This window comes from Cupressus sempervirens, chromosome 11 (genome assembly GCF_028749045.1).
Source record: "Cupressus sempervirens isolate cs-2001-9-10 chromosome 11, ASM2874904v1, whole genome shotgun sequence".
Lineage (NCBI taxonomy): Eukaryota > Viridiplantae > Streptophyta > Pinopsida > Cupressales > Cupressaceae > Cupressus > Cupressus sempervirens.
The window spans coordinates 337554361-337573880 of record NC_143128.1 but is presented as its reverse complement, the minus strand read 5'-3'; the positions used below and the strand labels follow the sequence as shown (position 1 = coordinate 337573880).

At 34.7% G+C, this 19520-nt stretch overlaps 1 protein-coding gene across 1 annotated transcript; it reads right to left on the bottom strand.

Moving 5' to 3' along the window:
* Positions 1–16256: 16256 nt before the first annotated feature.
* On the bottom strand, positions 16257–19282 carry LOC149529461 (uncharacterized). The gene is made up of 2 exons (XM_089810584.1): positions 16691–19282; positions 16257–16486 (listed from the first exon to the last, which is right to left on the bottom strand). The coding sequence occupies exon 1, from the start codon at positions 19206–19208 to the stop codon at positions 16725–16727; it is 2484 nt and encodes an 827-aa protein (XP_089666710.1). The 5' UTR covers positions 19209–19282; the 3' UTR covers positions 16257–16486; positions 16691–16724.
* Positions 19283–19520: the final 238 nt, after the last annotated feature.

Sequence of the window (19520 nt, the reverse complement as noted above, 5' to 3'; positions counted from 1 at the left end):
ATGCTATTGTCCATCATGTGCAGAAAAAAATTGGGATGACTGTGAGTCAACTGAATGGGCGGACAAATGGGATATATGGGTTTTGGACCCAATTGACACCTATCGTCCCCCACAAGCATTGAAAATGGTAGAGATGGATCCGTCTATTGATTTTGATCGCTTGTCTGATCTAGTGCAACCTAGTAATATATATATTTATATATCTTTGTAATTTCAATATGTAACTTTATAACTTTTACCTAAGTATTTTTTGAATTAATGACCGCATTTTGTACATTTATCACTACAGGCCATGTTTTTGCTATTATTGCACTTGAAGACAATGAAGAAGGGACATATTATTATTTGTGTCATTGTGTCCAAGCCAAAAACAAATTGGATCACTCGGTTATAGATGGAAAAGGTTTAGAGTACCATGTCAGTGCGGTGCTTGTAATCGACACATGGCTTAGATGATATTATATGAAGAACCCTAACTTGTGGTTATTTGAGGATTGGCAAACAAAGAGGAAGCTTCTTCATTATTCAAACCTTGTTATCGCATCAAATGTCCACTTGATAAAATATGGTGGAAAACCACATAATAAGATTCTTTGGAAAGTTCATGAGTCAGACCACAAGGCAATTCTTGAGACATTAAAATGTAGAGCAGATCCAATTGGCTCATTAGATTGAATAGGGAGAGAGGGAGAGAGAGAAAGAGCGATCAATTCCAGGATCCAAATACAATGTTCCAACCTCTCCCCCAAGACTATCCACATGACAAGGAGGGTATTTTTATTATGTGTATGTGATGAGATAAGTTTAAATCATAGATTTTATGTTTTGATTTGTTTAGGATCTAGATACATTATTTCAATTTATATTAGATTCTTTAATAGGACCCATTTCCAGATTAGTCATTTGAATAAGTGAAAGTTTAGAATTCTTTGTTTAGATCAAAATGTAATGAAAGAACATAAAAAATTTTGGAATGTGAATTCTTTGTGATGTAAAGTAATGATAGTGTGCATGTAACTAGAAACTTCAAATTGGTGAAAGCAAGGATACAATGGGAGAAGTTTTCAATACGCATCAAGCAAGGGTTATCATAAAACTTAGAAAGCAAGGATTTGTAAAAATGGATAATTCTTAATGACAAGCTAGATTCAATTTTTGTCATTCTCTAATTTTAGTGGATTAATCTTATTTTAGATTTTTTACTATGCTAATTCTTCATTTGCAGGTCACCAAAGAAGAGGGCTAATAAAGTTGAAGCACCAGTGATAAAGGGTGAGACACCAAAATCATCTATGAAACGGTATTATCAATTCACATCCTCAATGTTTATTAGTGGTTTTTGTTCAAGTACCATTGTGTGTTAATCATCTTATGCTTGGGATTGCAGAGAATCACAATCATCAAAAACTAAGAAGGAAAACAAGTCTCGATCTTATGATAATGGGGTAGTTAGAAATATAGTTCTCTCTAAGGATAATGTTGATCAGCCAATGTTTAAGTTGAGAGAACCAAAAGGCTTTTGATATTTTGATGTTTTTGGGATGTTTTTTGCAATAATGTCAACACTTGATGAAACCAAATATTATGAGTGGACCTTAGTAGTTTTGTTTAAGCATGTCTAGATCCCTAAAAATAGTCAATGAAAAATACATTTAAAGAGGTTTCTTAGATTGTGCACATTAAATATCTCCATTTCAGATTTTCTACAATTATTCCATACTATGATTTTGAGGTGACCATTTAGTTAAGCAATAAAATGATATTAAAAAAGAGGTGCAAAATAGAGATTCAAATACCAAATCTTCTCATAGAAAAAACAAGAACTGTGAAGTGTAGATATATTGACCATAGTAGACATGTAGTTGTCTAGTTGAGAGAAAACTACAAGAGTCTACTAAATGAGATCAATAACTAGTGGGTGGGGGGGGTGGTGAAGCAATACCTACTTTAAAAGCTACCACATTTGCATAAGAGATAGTATATCAACCTCCAACCACATGAGAAATGGTAGGAGAGGTGACCACAGTAAGAACAACATCAAATCTAGCAGCAACCACAATAGGAGGAGGCCTAGAAACCCTGATAGAGGAAGCCATAACAATATTTTCTGCAAGGAGCTTAGTTGCAATAGAGGTAGCCACCACACCATGATCCTCCCACACACCATCACAGGAACAGTGAGTAGGAGTCGAAGCAACATAGACAGGAGGCAAATTTTTAAAAATGTCATGGGTGGGAGCCATTTTTCCAAGTCATTTATGACTAACTCCTAAGTTGATGTAGCCTTAATGTGTACATTTTTGGATCAAAGGGAGGGATTTCTTTTGTTTTTCTTCTCTTGTGTGCATGTGGGATAGTTTTACTTTTGTTTCTTGTGTGCTAGATCAGTTATTTCTTATTGATGATACAACCACTTATAATAATGATATATATAAAATATTGTAGTCATTGGTACTTGTATAAATGCATTAGCTATAGTAAAATGTAAAAACTCAACCTTCACAATGACTGGTTATTAACGACTACACCATTTGTAACAACTATTTATGACCTCTCCTTATTGTGATTATGGTGTTGAATAGTTAAAGTATACTTTGATTATGCCTAACATATTGATGTAGGATGATTCATTTATTATTATATAACCCTAGATCTTCCTCCCAACATCATAAACTACCATCTAATAAAGAGGTATTGCTTCTTAAAAAGATAAACAAGGGGATAAATGGGCTAGATCAACTCATTTGATACGCAATTCTTGTTGACCAAACTATAAATTCTAAAGATTCAAACATAGTGGTACGTCCATCCATATACTTAATACAATGGAGAACTATCCTTTTTCTTCATTTCCAAAGATGATTATGGGTTCATATAGAGCATTCTGATAGCATTTAAAAGATCATACATATCCACTTTAATATTTTCCATCTAGTAATCTATACTCATCTATCCTAGTCAAACACTTCCTAAATAAAAACACAGAACCATAAGTACTAATGAACTTATTTTAATAGTTGAAATGAAATAAAATCTATTTTCATTAATATATTACAATTTTGAGAACAAGCAAAATGCTGGTTTCAATCCACAAGGATAGACCATACACACAACTTCTACACTATGATACAATGACAATGCTAATGGATCAGCATTAATTCATACAACTAGACATTTAGCAACTTGAACCAACACCCATGGACGATGGATTTTCACAAACTACGACTCTTAGCATGTTAAGGGGGTTCAACAAAACAGCAAAACCCAGTAATCAAGGCCCAACAACAACCAAAACTCAGATTTCATAGTTCTGTCCAAACGATGAAGCACTTAGCATTAATCCATGCAACTTGAAACTTGACTCAACTCCCCAAAAATGGTGGATCCTCACAAATAGAGTTGAACAACATGATGAGGGATTCAATATGTCAGTAAAACCCTAGAATCGAGATCAAACAACATGTTAAACACAGGTTTCATGGCACTATTGAGAATGAAGCAATTAAGGCTACTAGCCCTTCCCAAGACAAAAAGTGCAATAATTATAAAACTTCCAAAGGACCTCCCCAACCAATTGGCATTATAAATACCCTTTATATCATTAAATAAAATTGGAAACATATATATTATGGATTTCAACATCTTCTTTCTCCCACCCCACCCCCTCACTCATTCAAGAGACAATCATGATGACAAGCCTCATCTTCTCTTAACAACGAATAATATATCAAGTTACCTCTTTTATTTTGGGACAAAGATACCAAAAACTAACTAAATAGATATACAAATATATTTCTTCTAAATAAAAATGCAATCCTTAATTAATAAGTTCAATTTAGATGACGGATCATCAATGACACTTAATGGATCATCATAAATCCATACACCTTTACACTTGGCAACTTGACTCCACACCCAAGAAACAAACTAGGATTCTCAGCATGATAAGGGGTTCAACATGATAGTAAAACCAAAGTATCAAGGCCAAACAACATACTAAAACACGGGTTTCTTGGCATTGTTCTGATAATGCAACAATTAAGGCTACTAGCCCATCCCAAGGAAAAATGTGCAATAACTATGAAAACTTCCAAAGTACCTCCCAAACCAATTATAACTCTAAATACCCTTTATTGAGTTTGTTAAATTCTCAAAAGGACAAGTGCTGAAACAATTTTTAAGCCTCCCAAAATTGGACTGTTCTATAGGCCTAATTCCTTCAATTAGGTCACCTTAATGAAGGAAGTACCAAAAATCTAATGGAAAGGACCAAGCCAAAGCATCAAGAAGTTAGATTAGGATAGAGGAAGGTGTATTCCTAAGTTTCACTTACTGGTTCAAACCCCTATGCATGCAAATCACCGAGTTTCATAATGCAGCAAAGTTGTCACATGAAGATGCCAACTCATTTGTGCATATTCCGTACAGCCACCGTTTGTGCATATTTCGTACAGCCACCATTTGTGAATATTTTTCATTTGGAATGTTTCAAAAGCATTAGGGGGAAATTGAGTTAAAAATTGTCAAAAAGCAAAAAAGTTGCAAAAAGTGCAAGAAAGTTGCAAAATGCAAAAAATTGCAAAATGTAGAAAGTTGCTAAACAATAATTTTTGCAATATTGGTTTTTAAACTAAAAAAGAAGTTCTACGATCTTCCAACCATACAAATAATAGTTATAACCATTGGAAGAAATTTATTTAAGGTCTCCACAAGTGGATAAAGTCATTGTATGGACGGGTGAACAACATTTAGTGAATAAAACTCAAAATTTTTGCCTTTTTCTCATTTTTTTCAATTCTGTATGGCCTGTACGGATTAGTAGTGTTAAAAGTTTCATATGGTTGGATAGAGGATTTAGTTAGTGTTCTATTTCAATTTTTTTGAAGACTTTATCTTATTTAGAACAAAAGTTATAGCAGTTTTTGTGAAGGTTACTCGGATTTACATTAAATCTAAGGATTTCAGCAAGATGGCCTCCTAACTTGCAAATCCACTGTGGGATTTCAATGCCACTTTTTGGAATGCAAGTTAGGATAGGGATCTTTGAGATTGAAAATTTTCAAGGTTGTAGGAGTAGGGCACCTATTTTTACCAGCAAGCCCTAAACTGAACATAGTCTTATGTCTAGTCGAGTTTTGAAGGAAAAAGAAGGATCAGGCTCCCAAGTTGATTGATTTGACCTAAGTGAAGGGTGTAGAAGGATAAATTGAAGTTTTAGAAGAGATCCAAGGGATTAAACCAAGTCTGTGAACCCATTTACTCATGTTTTCCTTGTAACCTAGCCTAATCTAGCCAATTAGGACTGTGACACAAAGTGGGCATAAGTTGGTGCTAGAGCAAAGTCTGTACTTGATCTTTTGGAATATCTTAGGAGTGATTGAAGGGTGTTTAAAGGTGTAAAAAAATTAGGTGGTCCTTTGTATGGTTTGGGAGTTTGACCGAGTAACCTAGGATTTGTCCTAGTAGAAGTGTTGGTAACAGTTTTGAAAATTTGATTGTTGGGCATTGGGAAACTTCAAATTTTGGAGATTCTTATTGAGTTGAGTCTATAGAAACCATTTTCTAATAGAGAAGTTGAGTCTTAGTCAATCTAAGAAGAATTTTCTATATTAGGCCTACTAGTGATAGGGAGTCCCTAAGGGTACGGTTGATCTAAGTTGTTTGAGTACCCTAGGTTTGAGGGTTGGGCTTGTAGAGTGGAGTCCACTTGTAGGGTAGATAGATTATTATACTTGAACATTAGGCTCCTTCCTCATTTCTTCCATTTGTGATGATGTAAAAAGAAAAAAAAATGCATAAAATCTTATCTTCTTGAATTTTTCTTCATATTTTTCCATAACATCAAGAAAATAAATTGAAGATTAGGATACCCATTTCACTCCTCTATAACATATCAAAAGATGAGGTATCATTGTTTTGGGCGAAGTCTCTATTTTTACACTATGGGCCACTTTTTAGGCATAAAAATGAGCAATTTAGATGATTTTCAAGGAAAAAAATATTTTTATGTTTCTTAGAAGGTTATAAAGGTCCCTAGGGTCATTAGGTTAAGTTTTATGCGTTTAGGAGTTAAGATGTCAAAAATTGCAAAAAATTGCAAAAGTTGTCAAAGCAAAATTACAAAATGGCTGACAACTTTGTAGGAGTTTTGGAATTGGTGAAGGGCTAAGAATTTGGAAATAAGTTATTTTACTATTCTAAACCTTTTCCAATTTTTAGAATTGAAATCAAATGAAAAATGTTAAAATTGCACTTTTTGTGCAAAATTACATTGTTGAAAGTTGTAAAAGTTGCTCAAATTTGCAACTTAGTGGAAAAAGGGTCGTGGGATTGAACTGTCTGCTCTGTTAGCTTCGGGTGGCCAGGTAAACCCTATCCCCAACCTCATCCTATCCCTTTCAACGCTCAAACATTCTCGAGGACGTCAAACCGAAATGTCCCTAAGGATCACTAAATGCCATAAGGCTGCGATCTTTGATGGGGTATATCTTAGAGCTCGTGCGAGGTATGGATGTAATTCTAGTTCCTATAGAATCATGTTGTAGAGAACTACAATAAAATCTCTCTCTTTTTGGAGATCACACTCCGTTTTGATTTTGTGATGCCATCTCGGGTGATGTTGAAACTTGTAGTGTTGGCCAGTACAAAGATGCCAACTGCCAAATCTCTCTCACCTTTCATCGTGGGATCGAAATGTCTACTCCGTTATCTTTGAGTGGCCAAGAAAACCTTATCCCCAACCTCATCTCATCCCATTTAGCGCTTGAACATCCTCGGGCATGCCCAACCGGAACGTCCCCAAGGGTCGCTAAATGCCATAGGGCTATGATCATTGACGAAGCATATCTCAGAGCTCGTGTGAGCTATGGATGTGATTCTAATTCCTATAGGATCATGTTACTAAGACCTACAATAACCTCTCTCACTTTTTGGAGATCACACTCCATTTTTATTTTGCGACGCTATCTCGGGTGATGTTGAAACTTGTAGTGTTGGCCAGTACAAAGTTGCCAATTGCCAAATCTCTCTCACCTTTTTTCATGGATCAAACTATCTGCTTCGTTAGCTCTGAGTGGTCGAGTAAACCCTATCCCCAACCTTGTCCCATTCCATTTAGTGCTCAAACGTTCTCAGGCACGCCCAACCAAAATGTCCCTAAGGGTCACTAAATGCCATAGGGCTGCGATCTTTGACGGGGCACATCTTGAACCTCATGCAAGGTATGGATGTGATTCTAGTTCTTATAGGACCATGTTTTGAAGACCTACAATAATCTCTCTCACTTTTTGGAGATCTTACTCTGTTTTATTTTATGATGCCATCTCGGGTGATGTTGAAACTTATAGTGTTGGCCAGTACAAAGTTGCCAATTGCCAAATCTATCTCACCTTTCATCATGGGATCAAACTGTCTACTCTGTTAGCTCCGAGTGGATGAGTAAACCCTATCCCCAACCTCATCCTATCCCCTTCAGCACTTGAACGTTCTCGGGCATGCTGAACCAGAACGTCCCTAAGGGTCACTAAATGCCATAGGGCTGTGATCTTTGATGCAGCATATCTTGGAGTGCATGTGAGGTATGGATGAAATTCCAATTCCTATAAGACCATGTTGTGGAGACCTACAATAACCTCTTTCTCTTTTTGGAGATCACACTCTATTTTGATTTTGTGACACCATCTTGGGTGATGTTGAAACTTGTAGTGTTGGCCAATACAAAGTTGCCAACGGCCAAATCTCTCTCACCTTTCATCGTGGGATCAAACTTTCTACTCTGTTAGCTCTAGGTGGTTGGGTAAATTGTATCCCCAACCTCATCCTATCTCGTTCAACACTCAAACGTTCTCGAGCATGTCCAACTAGAACGTCCCTAAGGGTCACTAAATGCCATAGGGGTGTGATTTTTGATGGGGCATATCTTGGAGCTCATGTGAGGTATGGATGTGATTCTAGTTCCTATAGGACCGTGTTGCAGAGACCTACAATAACCTCTCTCACTTTTTGGAGATCTTACTCCATTTTTATTTTATGATGCCATCTTAGGTGATGCTGAAACTGTTAGTGCTGGCTAGTACAAAGTTGCCAACTACCAAATCTCTCTCACCTTTCCTCTTGGGATCGAACTGTCTATTCTGTTAGCTCCGAGTGGCTAGGTAAATACTAGCCCCAACCTCTTCCCATCTCCTTGAGTGCTTGAATTTTATGAAGTACTAAGGATCCCAAGTATTTACTAATGTTATTAATTTGGGTGTCACTATATGATCCAGAATGTTATGAAGTACTGAAGCATACAGTAACTTCTCCTATTTCTCTAGAAAAGGTAGCATAGGTTCAGGGTCCCTTGGCTCCCAAGAATTTGTAGCAGCTATTTAGTACTATAAGATTAACTTCAATGAAGAGTTGAGTGTAAGGAGTTGAAGAAGCAAGTTTTCTTTTGTGTAAATGCCAAAATCATGAGGCTCGTTCCCTTGCATAATCCTTTTCCACAATGACATTACCTCTAAACAATTATATGTGAGTGCCCATTATAATTGGTATTCAATGATGGCAAATCCAACATATGGAATTAATGAAACCTTGAGAATCCTATTAGGCTCTACATCATAACTAAACCTTGAGAATCCTATTCTAGCTCTACATCATAACTAAACCTTGGAATTAATGTAATGTATTATTTTCAGTTTCAATTTTTTTATATGTTTGTAGTAATAATTTATGATAAATTTTTAGATGCATAACATAGAAGGGGAGCTTTAAACATGAACAAGAAGATCGTAAATCAATATGACAATGACATAAATTGCAAATGATAAATTTTTGGCTATATGTAATAATTTATGTTTTGAATTGAAATTTTTTTTTGACTCTTGAAGGGTGATTATTTCTAATATATATATATATATATATATATATATATATATATATTGATGCAGAGTGGCATAGTGGAAGGATACAATTCCTTTACCCTTTAGGCAACTAGGTTTAAATCACCAACAATATCCTTAAAGACTCACCAAGAGTTCTAACAGTTAGAGGTTTTTTCTAGGGCATCTCCCAACCTCTAGGACCTCAAACCAATCCTTTCAACCAACCTACAATTTAGAATGGTGACCAAACAACAACTTTGCAAAAATAGGGCTACTAGGCAAAACATAAAATTTTAAGGTTTTTACTTGAACAGTCTATGCAATCACTAAAGGTATAGTGAATTTTTTTGAGGTTTAATACCCCTAACAAAATATCCCAAGACCAAAACTTGATCCACTCCAGCACTCCAAGGATCCACCAAAGTACATAGACTTAATAGGGCCCAAAAAGGCTTAGTTTTCAAAGGAGGACCAAAAGAATGGGTTCATGAATTAGGTTTAGGGCTTAGGATCTCTTCTATGGACTATTTAAACACCAAATCCACCTTTACTTAGTATATTTCCTTCACCTACAACTCTAACAACTCAAATTCCTACAATTTAGGACCAAATACATGCAAATATTTGGCCTAGGGCTTGCAAGTAAAATTACCTTCCCTTGGTTTTTCAACTCCAACTTTTTGAATCTATAAGAACACTACTAGGGCTTTCATTTCCATTGGTTTTTGTGCCATTTGAACCATATAGTTTAAATCTATAGGTCCATTTGCACAAAACCCTCCTGAACCTAGGGTTTCTGGACTGATTTTAGAAAAATGCTCTAACATTGCTTAGAAATCACCAATAAACCTCAAATCAAGTGCATAGGATAGAGGACTCAATAAAATTTTTCCTTTGACCATTCAACCTCCTATCCGAATCCATACAACACATGTGGAAGCGAGAATGCAGTAATTCTGAGCCAAAAAACCAGTAAATTTTATTAAAACTTGCAAAAATCTATACATTAGACCAACCTATTCTTTTGGGAAGGTTGGGTGTTACATTTATATGCTTGCTTGACTGATTAACTACCATAGAAATAGTTGGAATCGGTTCAAACTTCTTCATCCCTAATTAGCAACTTTTGACAAAAAATTACTTAGCAACTTTTGTTGCATTTTTGCAATTTTCAAACCAAGAAGTCCTAAGACTTTCAAACCATCCTAAGACTTACCTAAACCTATTCTAAGGTCTTTTCAACCTTCTTTGGAGTATATTCCTTATTCTAAACCTATTTTTTCCCTTATAGGTCTCTAAGGATTCATGGTTTATATGAACACCAAATGAACCTTGAGCCTTTACAAATGGGCTTGTTATGACATGATCTTATTCCTAATACCGAAAAACCCTATCAACTTGTTGAAGAGACAACTAGAAAGGTGGTACGATGTAGAGTCCTTGAAAATGCTTCATGAAGACCTTGAGTGCCTTGAGTACCCTGCACTATATATATATATATATATATATATATATATATATATATATATATATATATATATATATATAAGTTATGTAAAAAGTAAAATAGACTAGTAATAAATTTAACTTGCTTGTAAGTTTTGTGGCTTATCTACACCTAAAGAATCAAAGACATCACAAGTCTCCATTTCAATAACCACAATATTACAAGAAATCCATCCAGTAATCTAAGAAATCTAGAGTAATTCTTCCTTGTATCCTCCTGGCAGGGAACCTAAGAGATCACATAACTAATAAGGGTAAAAGTGGACTAAATTTTATTCTATTTTTAACACAAAATTGAAGCACATAGATTTCATTTTCAATTCTTCTAACATTAAATATTTTGATATATCTCATTGATTAAATATATGAATATTCTATATTAACTCAACAACCAAGTTCTTATAGGTTCCCAAACATCACAACTAGAAACGCATACATAAGTTCCCATAAGTAAAAACCATTTTCATTATAAATAATTGAATCCATTATTACTATTAGATATCATAAAAATCACATAAGCATACCAAGGATAATCATCTTGATATACCCATTCTTCTTTATTGCAACTAAGCATGTGTACATATACATATTACAAGGAGCAAGTAATCATTATATATCATGTTTTCATATACTTCTAACATTTTTCTCCTCCAACACGATCTCTATACAAAATGGATACATAAGTATTATATCATAGTCATGATACAAAAATATGATGTTGCAACATCTAGCCACACACAAAAAAAGATGCAAAATTGGAATGTGTGAAGAAAGATCATCTGAGGCTCTTGAAAAACTCTTGAAAAATACTCAATGGATAAAAGATTTTCCACCCAACCATGGAACCTTACTGCCCTACTCCCCTAAGCTAGGAGATAACACAAGGCCCCACACCAAGTTCAAACATAAGCAAGGGGATAAAATAGCTATTTTAACACTGATAAAGTTTATTGCTGATCAATATTGTATAAAAAATTCAAACTGATTAGGTATTGAATTAAACTTGATAAACAAATGACAGAGAAGGCAAACTTTAATGTAATGTCCCCTTTCCAGCATTCATAGCATGATGTTTTCGTTAGCCTATTTTCCCACAGTCCCGTAGGCTAACTAGGACATTAAAGGGGCTTAGAGGCCATTTGGCCTAGACAGTTTTAGTTGCAGGTCTTTTTGAGGGGTTCTGAGGCAACTTTGGGCATACTTACTATTTATAGTAAGTCATCTTGGACATGGCCAGACATTCAGTCACAGTGGTATGTCGATGATAATTGTTTAAAATCGACAGGAAGACTTATTTATCATTGATAAGATTTGTTATGCATTGATAAAGCCATTTTATAAAGTTAAATTTAAATATTTAACTTTATTAATGCATAGACTATGGTTTGTGGGAAATATTTAAATTAAAAGAGTTCCCTTTATTTTTATAACACATTGGAGACATAAGGTACATAAAGGGAGTAATGTTTTATCCCACATTGAGAAAACGAAGGATTGAGCTCTTGTGAGAACACTATAAAAGAAATGGAAGAGCTTTTTTTTTTGTATGCTTGGATGAAGATTAATGTTATGTTGTTGGATATCTGATTATCGGGCTTGGAGGACGGAATCCCTCTTTGCTAGCATTCTCTTCGCTGTTGGAAGACACAGTCAGGAAGATCAAGGGTGTTTTCACTTCAGGAAACACACTGGGTTTCATTTGGGGCGTTCGCATAAAGAAATTTACAAGGGTTTGAGATGCAGATCTGAAGTTAGTTATTGCTATAGTGCCACATGAACAGTATTTTGCTACAGTCGGCATGAACAGTATTTTGCTACAGTATGTCGTGAACAGTGTTGGTATCAAGTTTACTTGTTTTTTCGGCTGATTAGAAGTTTGGAGGGCTGTCGACTACATCTGCAAAGTACTAAGGCAACTAATTCCAGGTTTCTTCTGTCAAATTTTGATACTTTGCATAATAATTGTTGAATACAAGTCTAAATAGTTGTTGCAGCCTTTAAGGCAGCTATAAGTGCACATCTACATTTAAAAATCACCCTTTATCAGCAGATTGAAAGAGTTTCTAGATTTTTCATATACTGTTAAATGTGTGCCAAGTGTTTGTGAAAATGTTATGATGTGTATTATGCATTTTAATGTCACTTCATAGTTGTTCGTAAATCTACTTATTGGAAAGCAATTTATTGAGGAAATCAGCTTTATGAGTTTGCATACAAAGTGTTTGACAATATTCCTTAAGTTAAATTTCTACAAGTCAAAGTTCAAATCAGGGGAGGATATTACATTTAAACATGAACAAGATCATAAATCATATGATGATGACATATTGGAAATGATAAACTTATGCTTAAATAGTGATAAAGTTTATTGTTAATCAATATTCTATCAAAGTTTCGAACTGATTAGGTATTGAATTTAATGTCATACATGAACACATCTAATTTAATGTCATACATGAACAAACATATCATATATTAACCAATAATGTCATGCATTAGATAAATGTCATACATCAAATATAAAATGTCATATATACATCAAATGTATATCGAATATGTCCACTGATGCCTATACATATACATGTCTATCAACTATATCTTCTCCTTCCCACGAGGGGAAGGAAAAAAATCTCTCGAGGTCTTTTGTCATCGTGTGGAGGGAGACGGTGGCAATGATGAGGTCCTCCGGATATGCTCACTCGTCCTCTTGTTGAGGCTCTTCTCTAACTCGAGATGATACAAAAAAAGTAGATATGAATCAATAATTATTATACTTTGAAATCAAATATATGTACACACAAAATTAATTATTTTCTTTCCGCCATCAAATAGTTGCTCTGCAAGTCCACCTCGAAGGCTCATGGATGATCAGGTGTAACGAGACCCTACAACAATTCAATCAATATAATCACTTATAAATAACATTAGAAATTTTGATACTAACTGTTATAAACAACAACTGAAACCAAGAAAATTCTTTCATACCTCATTCAATGGCTATGAACTAGCCATAGCTGCAGCCACTTCACGATCGTTAGACTACCGGAGATGAGGAGGAGTGTCTGATGTCATGAGCTACATGTCATACAATACACGTTACATGTAACATGAACATGAAACAAATATAATCAAATAAATTAAATTAATATGAAACAAATGTACCTCTATGTAGCTAGTATGACATCTATGCTTTGAGTTTGTAGTAAATGTCGACGGTCCTGTAGAGAACTGATGCACATGCATAAATTTTTTTGTCAATCCTTAATATGATTACTTAATAAATATATGTATTAATTTAAATTTTTAAATCGATACATACCTCTAGACTCGTGGATGAGACAAAAAATGGGGCCGGGGGATCACTACTAGGCTCGCCAACACTCTGACCCTGAATTTTGAACAATGTCAATAGATGCTAATTAATTAATCATTCACTATACATATGAAATGTGATCAAATTAGTAAATTATAATTGTAATTTACCTGTGTGTCAATGCCAAATGTGTCATTCAGGAACTAATCAATGACGAGTCCATCATCCGCACCATCTCCAGCATGAGTGTCAAATGTGCATAAGGATCCGTATGATGTGCACATGTGACCATTATGCATAGAAGGCTCTCCCTCAACTAATGGACTCGTGCAATGGATGAGGGTCTATGTCAAAGAATTGATGGTCCCTAGAGTGCTGGCCTCTACATGTTCGTTCACAACTGAAGGAATATTCACATCCTCACCCTGTGGCTTGACCATAGGTGCCCTAACTACATTAGGGTCACAACATGCTCTCGGCCTCTCAAATGATGACCCCCCACCTCTACCCTCAAAATCTAATCTATCAAAATAATTGGAGATCTCCCAAAGGACAAACTCACAATATAATTTCTTTAAAAAATACATGGGGACCTCATGATTGTTGCAAGGAGGGACATCAAAAACCATCCACCATCTATCCCAAAAATTATTTCTAATAGCATCGTGTATACACCAATAGATGGAGAACCATTTAGTATCCTCTCTAACAGTATTTTGTTCACCGGATTTTCTAAATAATGCACATATTGTACCTTTTGGTATTTCTTTTTTTTTAACATCTTGATATGACAATTTATTTGCATAAAATCTTTTTTGTTCATCCCTCTTAACCCGCCAAACATCTAACTGACCACTAACTGAAGTTATCTGGGTCTTAATGGATTCGAGGGACGATGCCAATTGAGCTCTCATTAGATTGGTTTGTCCATGTTCTTTCAATCGAGCAATGAGTCCTTCTAATTAAGTTTTGTCTCTTTCTATTTCATTTATTATATTTTCTTGTGTGTCAGGCGGAGGTCTTGCAATTGGTTTAAGCTGCAAAATTTGTTGTTCTTCTTGTTTTTTTTGAGGGTTTTGAGCTTCTTGGGGATTTGCTAGTTGATTATTGACATTTTCTGATAAGAAATCAATTGAAATCTAAATAAATAAACAAATCTAAAGAAAAATTGTAAAAATTGTACAAAACAATATATAAAACATATCAAACAATGCAAAAAGAAATTTAGATAACGTACAACATGCTCATGATCTTGAATTTTGCCGGCAAGGAGGCATATTGGCAAGGCGGGTGGTGAAAAGTTTGATTTCTTCCAATTCACATACGCGTTGCTGTGAGGAGAGGTAAGAAAAACAAGTTAAAATGAATGGGCTGTGGGTATGCAGCCCATTCATAAAATTTGTCTTTTTTAAAAGCACGTACATGCTATTGAAAAATGAAAGAAAAAAAAGGATGTCACCTTTATGGCACCACAACTTGGTGCACTTACCCTAAGTTCAATGTAATTTAAGGATAAAATATTGGTTAGGCATGGATGAATGCTTCCACTATAATGGTTGTCATTAAGATCAAGCAAAGTTAAAGAAGGAAGAGTGTACAAGTAGGCAGGTATGCAGGTATGCTTCCCCTAACTTCATCATCATAAAGGGAAACATTCCATAAGGATTGTGCAAATTGTAAGGTATCCTTGCACCAAGTTGGTTGTCACTAAGGTCAAGGTAAACTAAAGAAGAAATTAGATTGCCCAAGAAGGAAGTAATGCTTCTATTTAACATATTGAGATGAAGATCAAGACCTCTTGGCCGCTTGAGTAAACAAAGAAAATATAGAACTCTCCCACTCAATTAATTACCATATAAAGACAAGTAGTCCATATAATAGAGATTTCCCAAGCAAGGTGAAATAATTTTAGTTACTAAAAATGCTTCTATGTTCAGTTATTTGAGAAATTGAAGTTGGCACAAGCTCTCATATATCACACCATTGAAAAAGATTTCAAGATTATATGGTTTAATAGAAACAACATGGTTGGTGTGACTATCTTAGGATATTAGATCGATGATGACAAATATTAGATAGGCATCTTTACAATATGTACCTAATTAAGTTTCTTTTAAGATATATAATTTTGAACTTATTTGGCAATTCAATAATTCTTAATTTTAAATAGTATTGTTCTTTATTTTGTCTTTAAAGAAACTTAATCGTTGTACATATTGTAAAGATGTGCGTAAATTTAAAGGAAGGAAGAAAATAGTAGCATAATATTAGTCATAATTTTATTCAAACTAATGTCATTCATAATCTTATCTAATACATTACTCGTCTATTTTATAATATATTGATAAATACAAGAAAAATTGAATTAGATATGATATTTGCTATTTTTAATGTGAGTTAGTAATATTGATTCATTATAATATCTCCTTGGAAAGAAAGAAATGTGTATAAATTTACAATTCATGATATACTTACTCAACAATCAAAGTATTACAATAGATTTTTCTGTATTTTAGAGGTAGAAATTTGTTGAACAATATGATGAAATAATAAATAATTAGAACGCAAAATGTATAATACTATCTCTTTTATAAACAAGAAATATGTAAAAAATTACAACCAATAAAATGTGTATTCAACAATCAAAATATTACAATAGATTGTATCTTCTTCTTTTTTCTTTTTCTTTTTTTTGTAAAAAGACTTCCAATAAACAATAAAAGACCAGGGGCCTGGAACGCTCTATGTCTTCATCAGAGCAGGGGATCGGTGAAGAAACTCATCCAAACTGAAAGCACATCTATATATATATTAAAAAAATCATATATATTAGTAATAATCATAAGATTCTATCTTTTTGTTCAATAATGCAATGTGCAATCTACAATTAATAGATACTAGATCCAATGAAAATTTATCTTGCTAAAATTGCTTTTAAATCTTTAGCATTATAATATTTTAAATTATAATAAATATTTCAAAAATAAAGAACTGTAAAGATTACCTCGCTGTTTGAAACATCTCGATTTTGTTTTTCTTTATACTGTCCAATTTTCCATCCATGGAAATAAAAACTTCAAGATCGTGTCAATCTTATTGAAGTATTTCCATTTCCAGTTCATTTTTATCAGGATCAATGACAATATCCCTCCAAAGCCTACTCCATATGACAGCCCCACTGCTATTTTATACCATGAATATTTCTCTATTTTCTTTCCTTCACTAACTAAAATTGGAGGAGGAGGAGAAAATTGTGGCCAAGAACAGTTTTTGGGTAAAGGGCATCCCCATAAATTTGGATTCTCTAAATAAGAGGATTTTTCAAATGTTTGAATATGCCTTTCTTGTGGTATCCTTCTTGAAAGATTATTGCTTGACAAATTTAGGAAACCTAGAGAATCTAGAAATTCAAGTTCTGCAGGGATTCGTCCTGAAAAATGGTTTCTTGAAAGATCTAATGACTCTAATTGACTCAATCCTCCCAAACTGTTTGGAATCGTCCCACTAAAATTATTCCTGGAAAGATTTAGAAGCCTCAACCCCTTCAGTTTACCAAAATCAGAAGCAAATTCTCCCTCCAATTCATTGTTTGAGAGATCTATAGATGTGAGAGTAGAAAGGATATATGTGTAGTGTTGATCATTTCCTTTTAAAGTCATATCCAATCCATCACGATATAATACATCATCGGCAATAGTGGACAACACATTACCATTTTGATTTTTCATTGACATTGCTTGCAATGAAGTAATTGCGTGCGGAATTGAACCTGAGATATGATTGGAAGAAAGCAACAAGATCTGGAGATTTATTAGTTGGCCAAGCTCTACAGGAATGCTTCCTGTAAAATTGTTCTCCTTCATCACCAACACTCTTAGATTTGAAAGATTTTTAAGCCATGTTGGAATTTCACCTCCAAAAAAGTTGCTGCCAATATCAAGAACTTGCAGCGCTGAACAATTTGCTATTGAAGGGGGCAATGATCCTTTGAGGTTATTGCTATGAACAACCAATGAATATAATCTAGTTAGCTCACTGAATTCATGTGGTAAACTTCCCTCCAAACTATTATTTCCCAAATTTAGGATCAAAAGGTAAGAAATGTTGAACAAGGTTCGAGGAATTAGTCCGGTGAAATTGTTGTTTGCAAGATTTAGCATCGAAAGTTGAGATAATCTGCCCAAGCTTGGAGGAATATTGCCAGTAAATAAATTGTCATTGAGAAACAATATTGTCATATTAGGAGACCATATTGAAGGAATGTGGCCACTCAGTTCATTTCTAGACACATCAAGGATTTCTAGTTGCATCCACACTGAGGTATTTGAGAATAATCCTCCTTCTAAATGATTACCCGAGAGATTTAGGAATTGCAATATAGAACAAGTTTCCCACAGCCAAGACGGAATTTTTCCCACAAGACCAGTGTTTACTAGTTCTAATTTATCAAGTGAGAATTGTGTTGAAATCCATGGGGGAATTTCATCACCAATCGTACTTGACACTAATTGTAACTCAAATAGCTGAAAGGATGGGATCCAGGATTTGCTCATATTTAACACACAATCAGATAAATACAATGTCTTAAGCTTTGTAAGGTTGTGAAAGAAAGTTTCTGAAATCGACTGGTTTAGTGACATGCTTAGACACACTAAAGAAGATGGAAGGAATGAAGAAAATATGGTCTCATTGAAATGATTGCCAACGCCAAAGAAAGAATCGAGCAAGGACAATTGGGCAAATGCAAGAGGAATGCTTCCAGTCAGTTGATTGTCGCTAAGGTCAAGGTAATTTAAAGAAGAATGATTGGCTAAGCAGGAAGGTATTCTTCCACCGAGTTGGTTACCATGAAGGTCAAGCCAATTTAAATGAGGAAGACTGCCCAAACAAGGTATGGTTCCACTGAAATGGTTTTCATAAAGGTCAAGATCAATCAAAGAAGATAGATTGTACAGATTGGATGGTATGGTTCCACTAAGCTGGTTTTTACAAAGGTCAATAGCAATCAAAGAAGAAAGATTGCCCAGGCAGGCAGGTATGCTTCCATTGAACATATTGCCACCAAGATCAAGGTATGTAAGTCGGGTAAGCAAACAAAGAAAAGATGGAATGACCCCACTCAATTCATTACCATACAAATATAAGGATTCCAAATGAGAGAGATTTCCCAAACAGGGGGAGAGAATTTTGGTACCTGTAAGTGCATTTACACTCAGCGATTTGAGAAATTGAAGTTGGCACAAGCTCTCAGATATAACACCGTGGAAGAAGCTTTGCTGGTCATATAGTTTTACAGAAACAACATGGTTAGTGTGATTGTCGCAGGATATGCCCTCCCACACGCAGCAGTCAATTCCATTTACCCACGAAGTGAGTGAGCCGTAAGAGTGATTGAAGCCCGCTTTGAAGCGAAGAAGAGCATCAGATTCATGAGAAGGGCATCGATGGGAAAGAGAAAGAGGGAGGCATGGGCAGGGGAAGATGAAAACAATTAGAGAAATGAAAACCAGAGACATGGCCATTGCGGATGGAGGATGGAATTGCACATAATGTTTGTGGATTGAAGACGGACTCTTATTTTCTGTTTCCGTCAACAGTCAATGGATTTTTTATTTTTTTTCGCAACTTTAATGACTGTTTATGTGGCCGATATTTTTCCATGACGTGAGAATTACATACGTGGCCATTGTGAAATGGTCCCAACTGCGGATAATATTTTTGAGTGGAGGGCTTGTTTTATGTCAGTCAATGGGAAATGGTGTATTGATTTTTCGAATTATAAAATGGGATGATTATTTATGTAGAAGACCTGCACAATTTTAAATAGTTTTTCA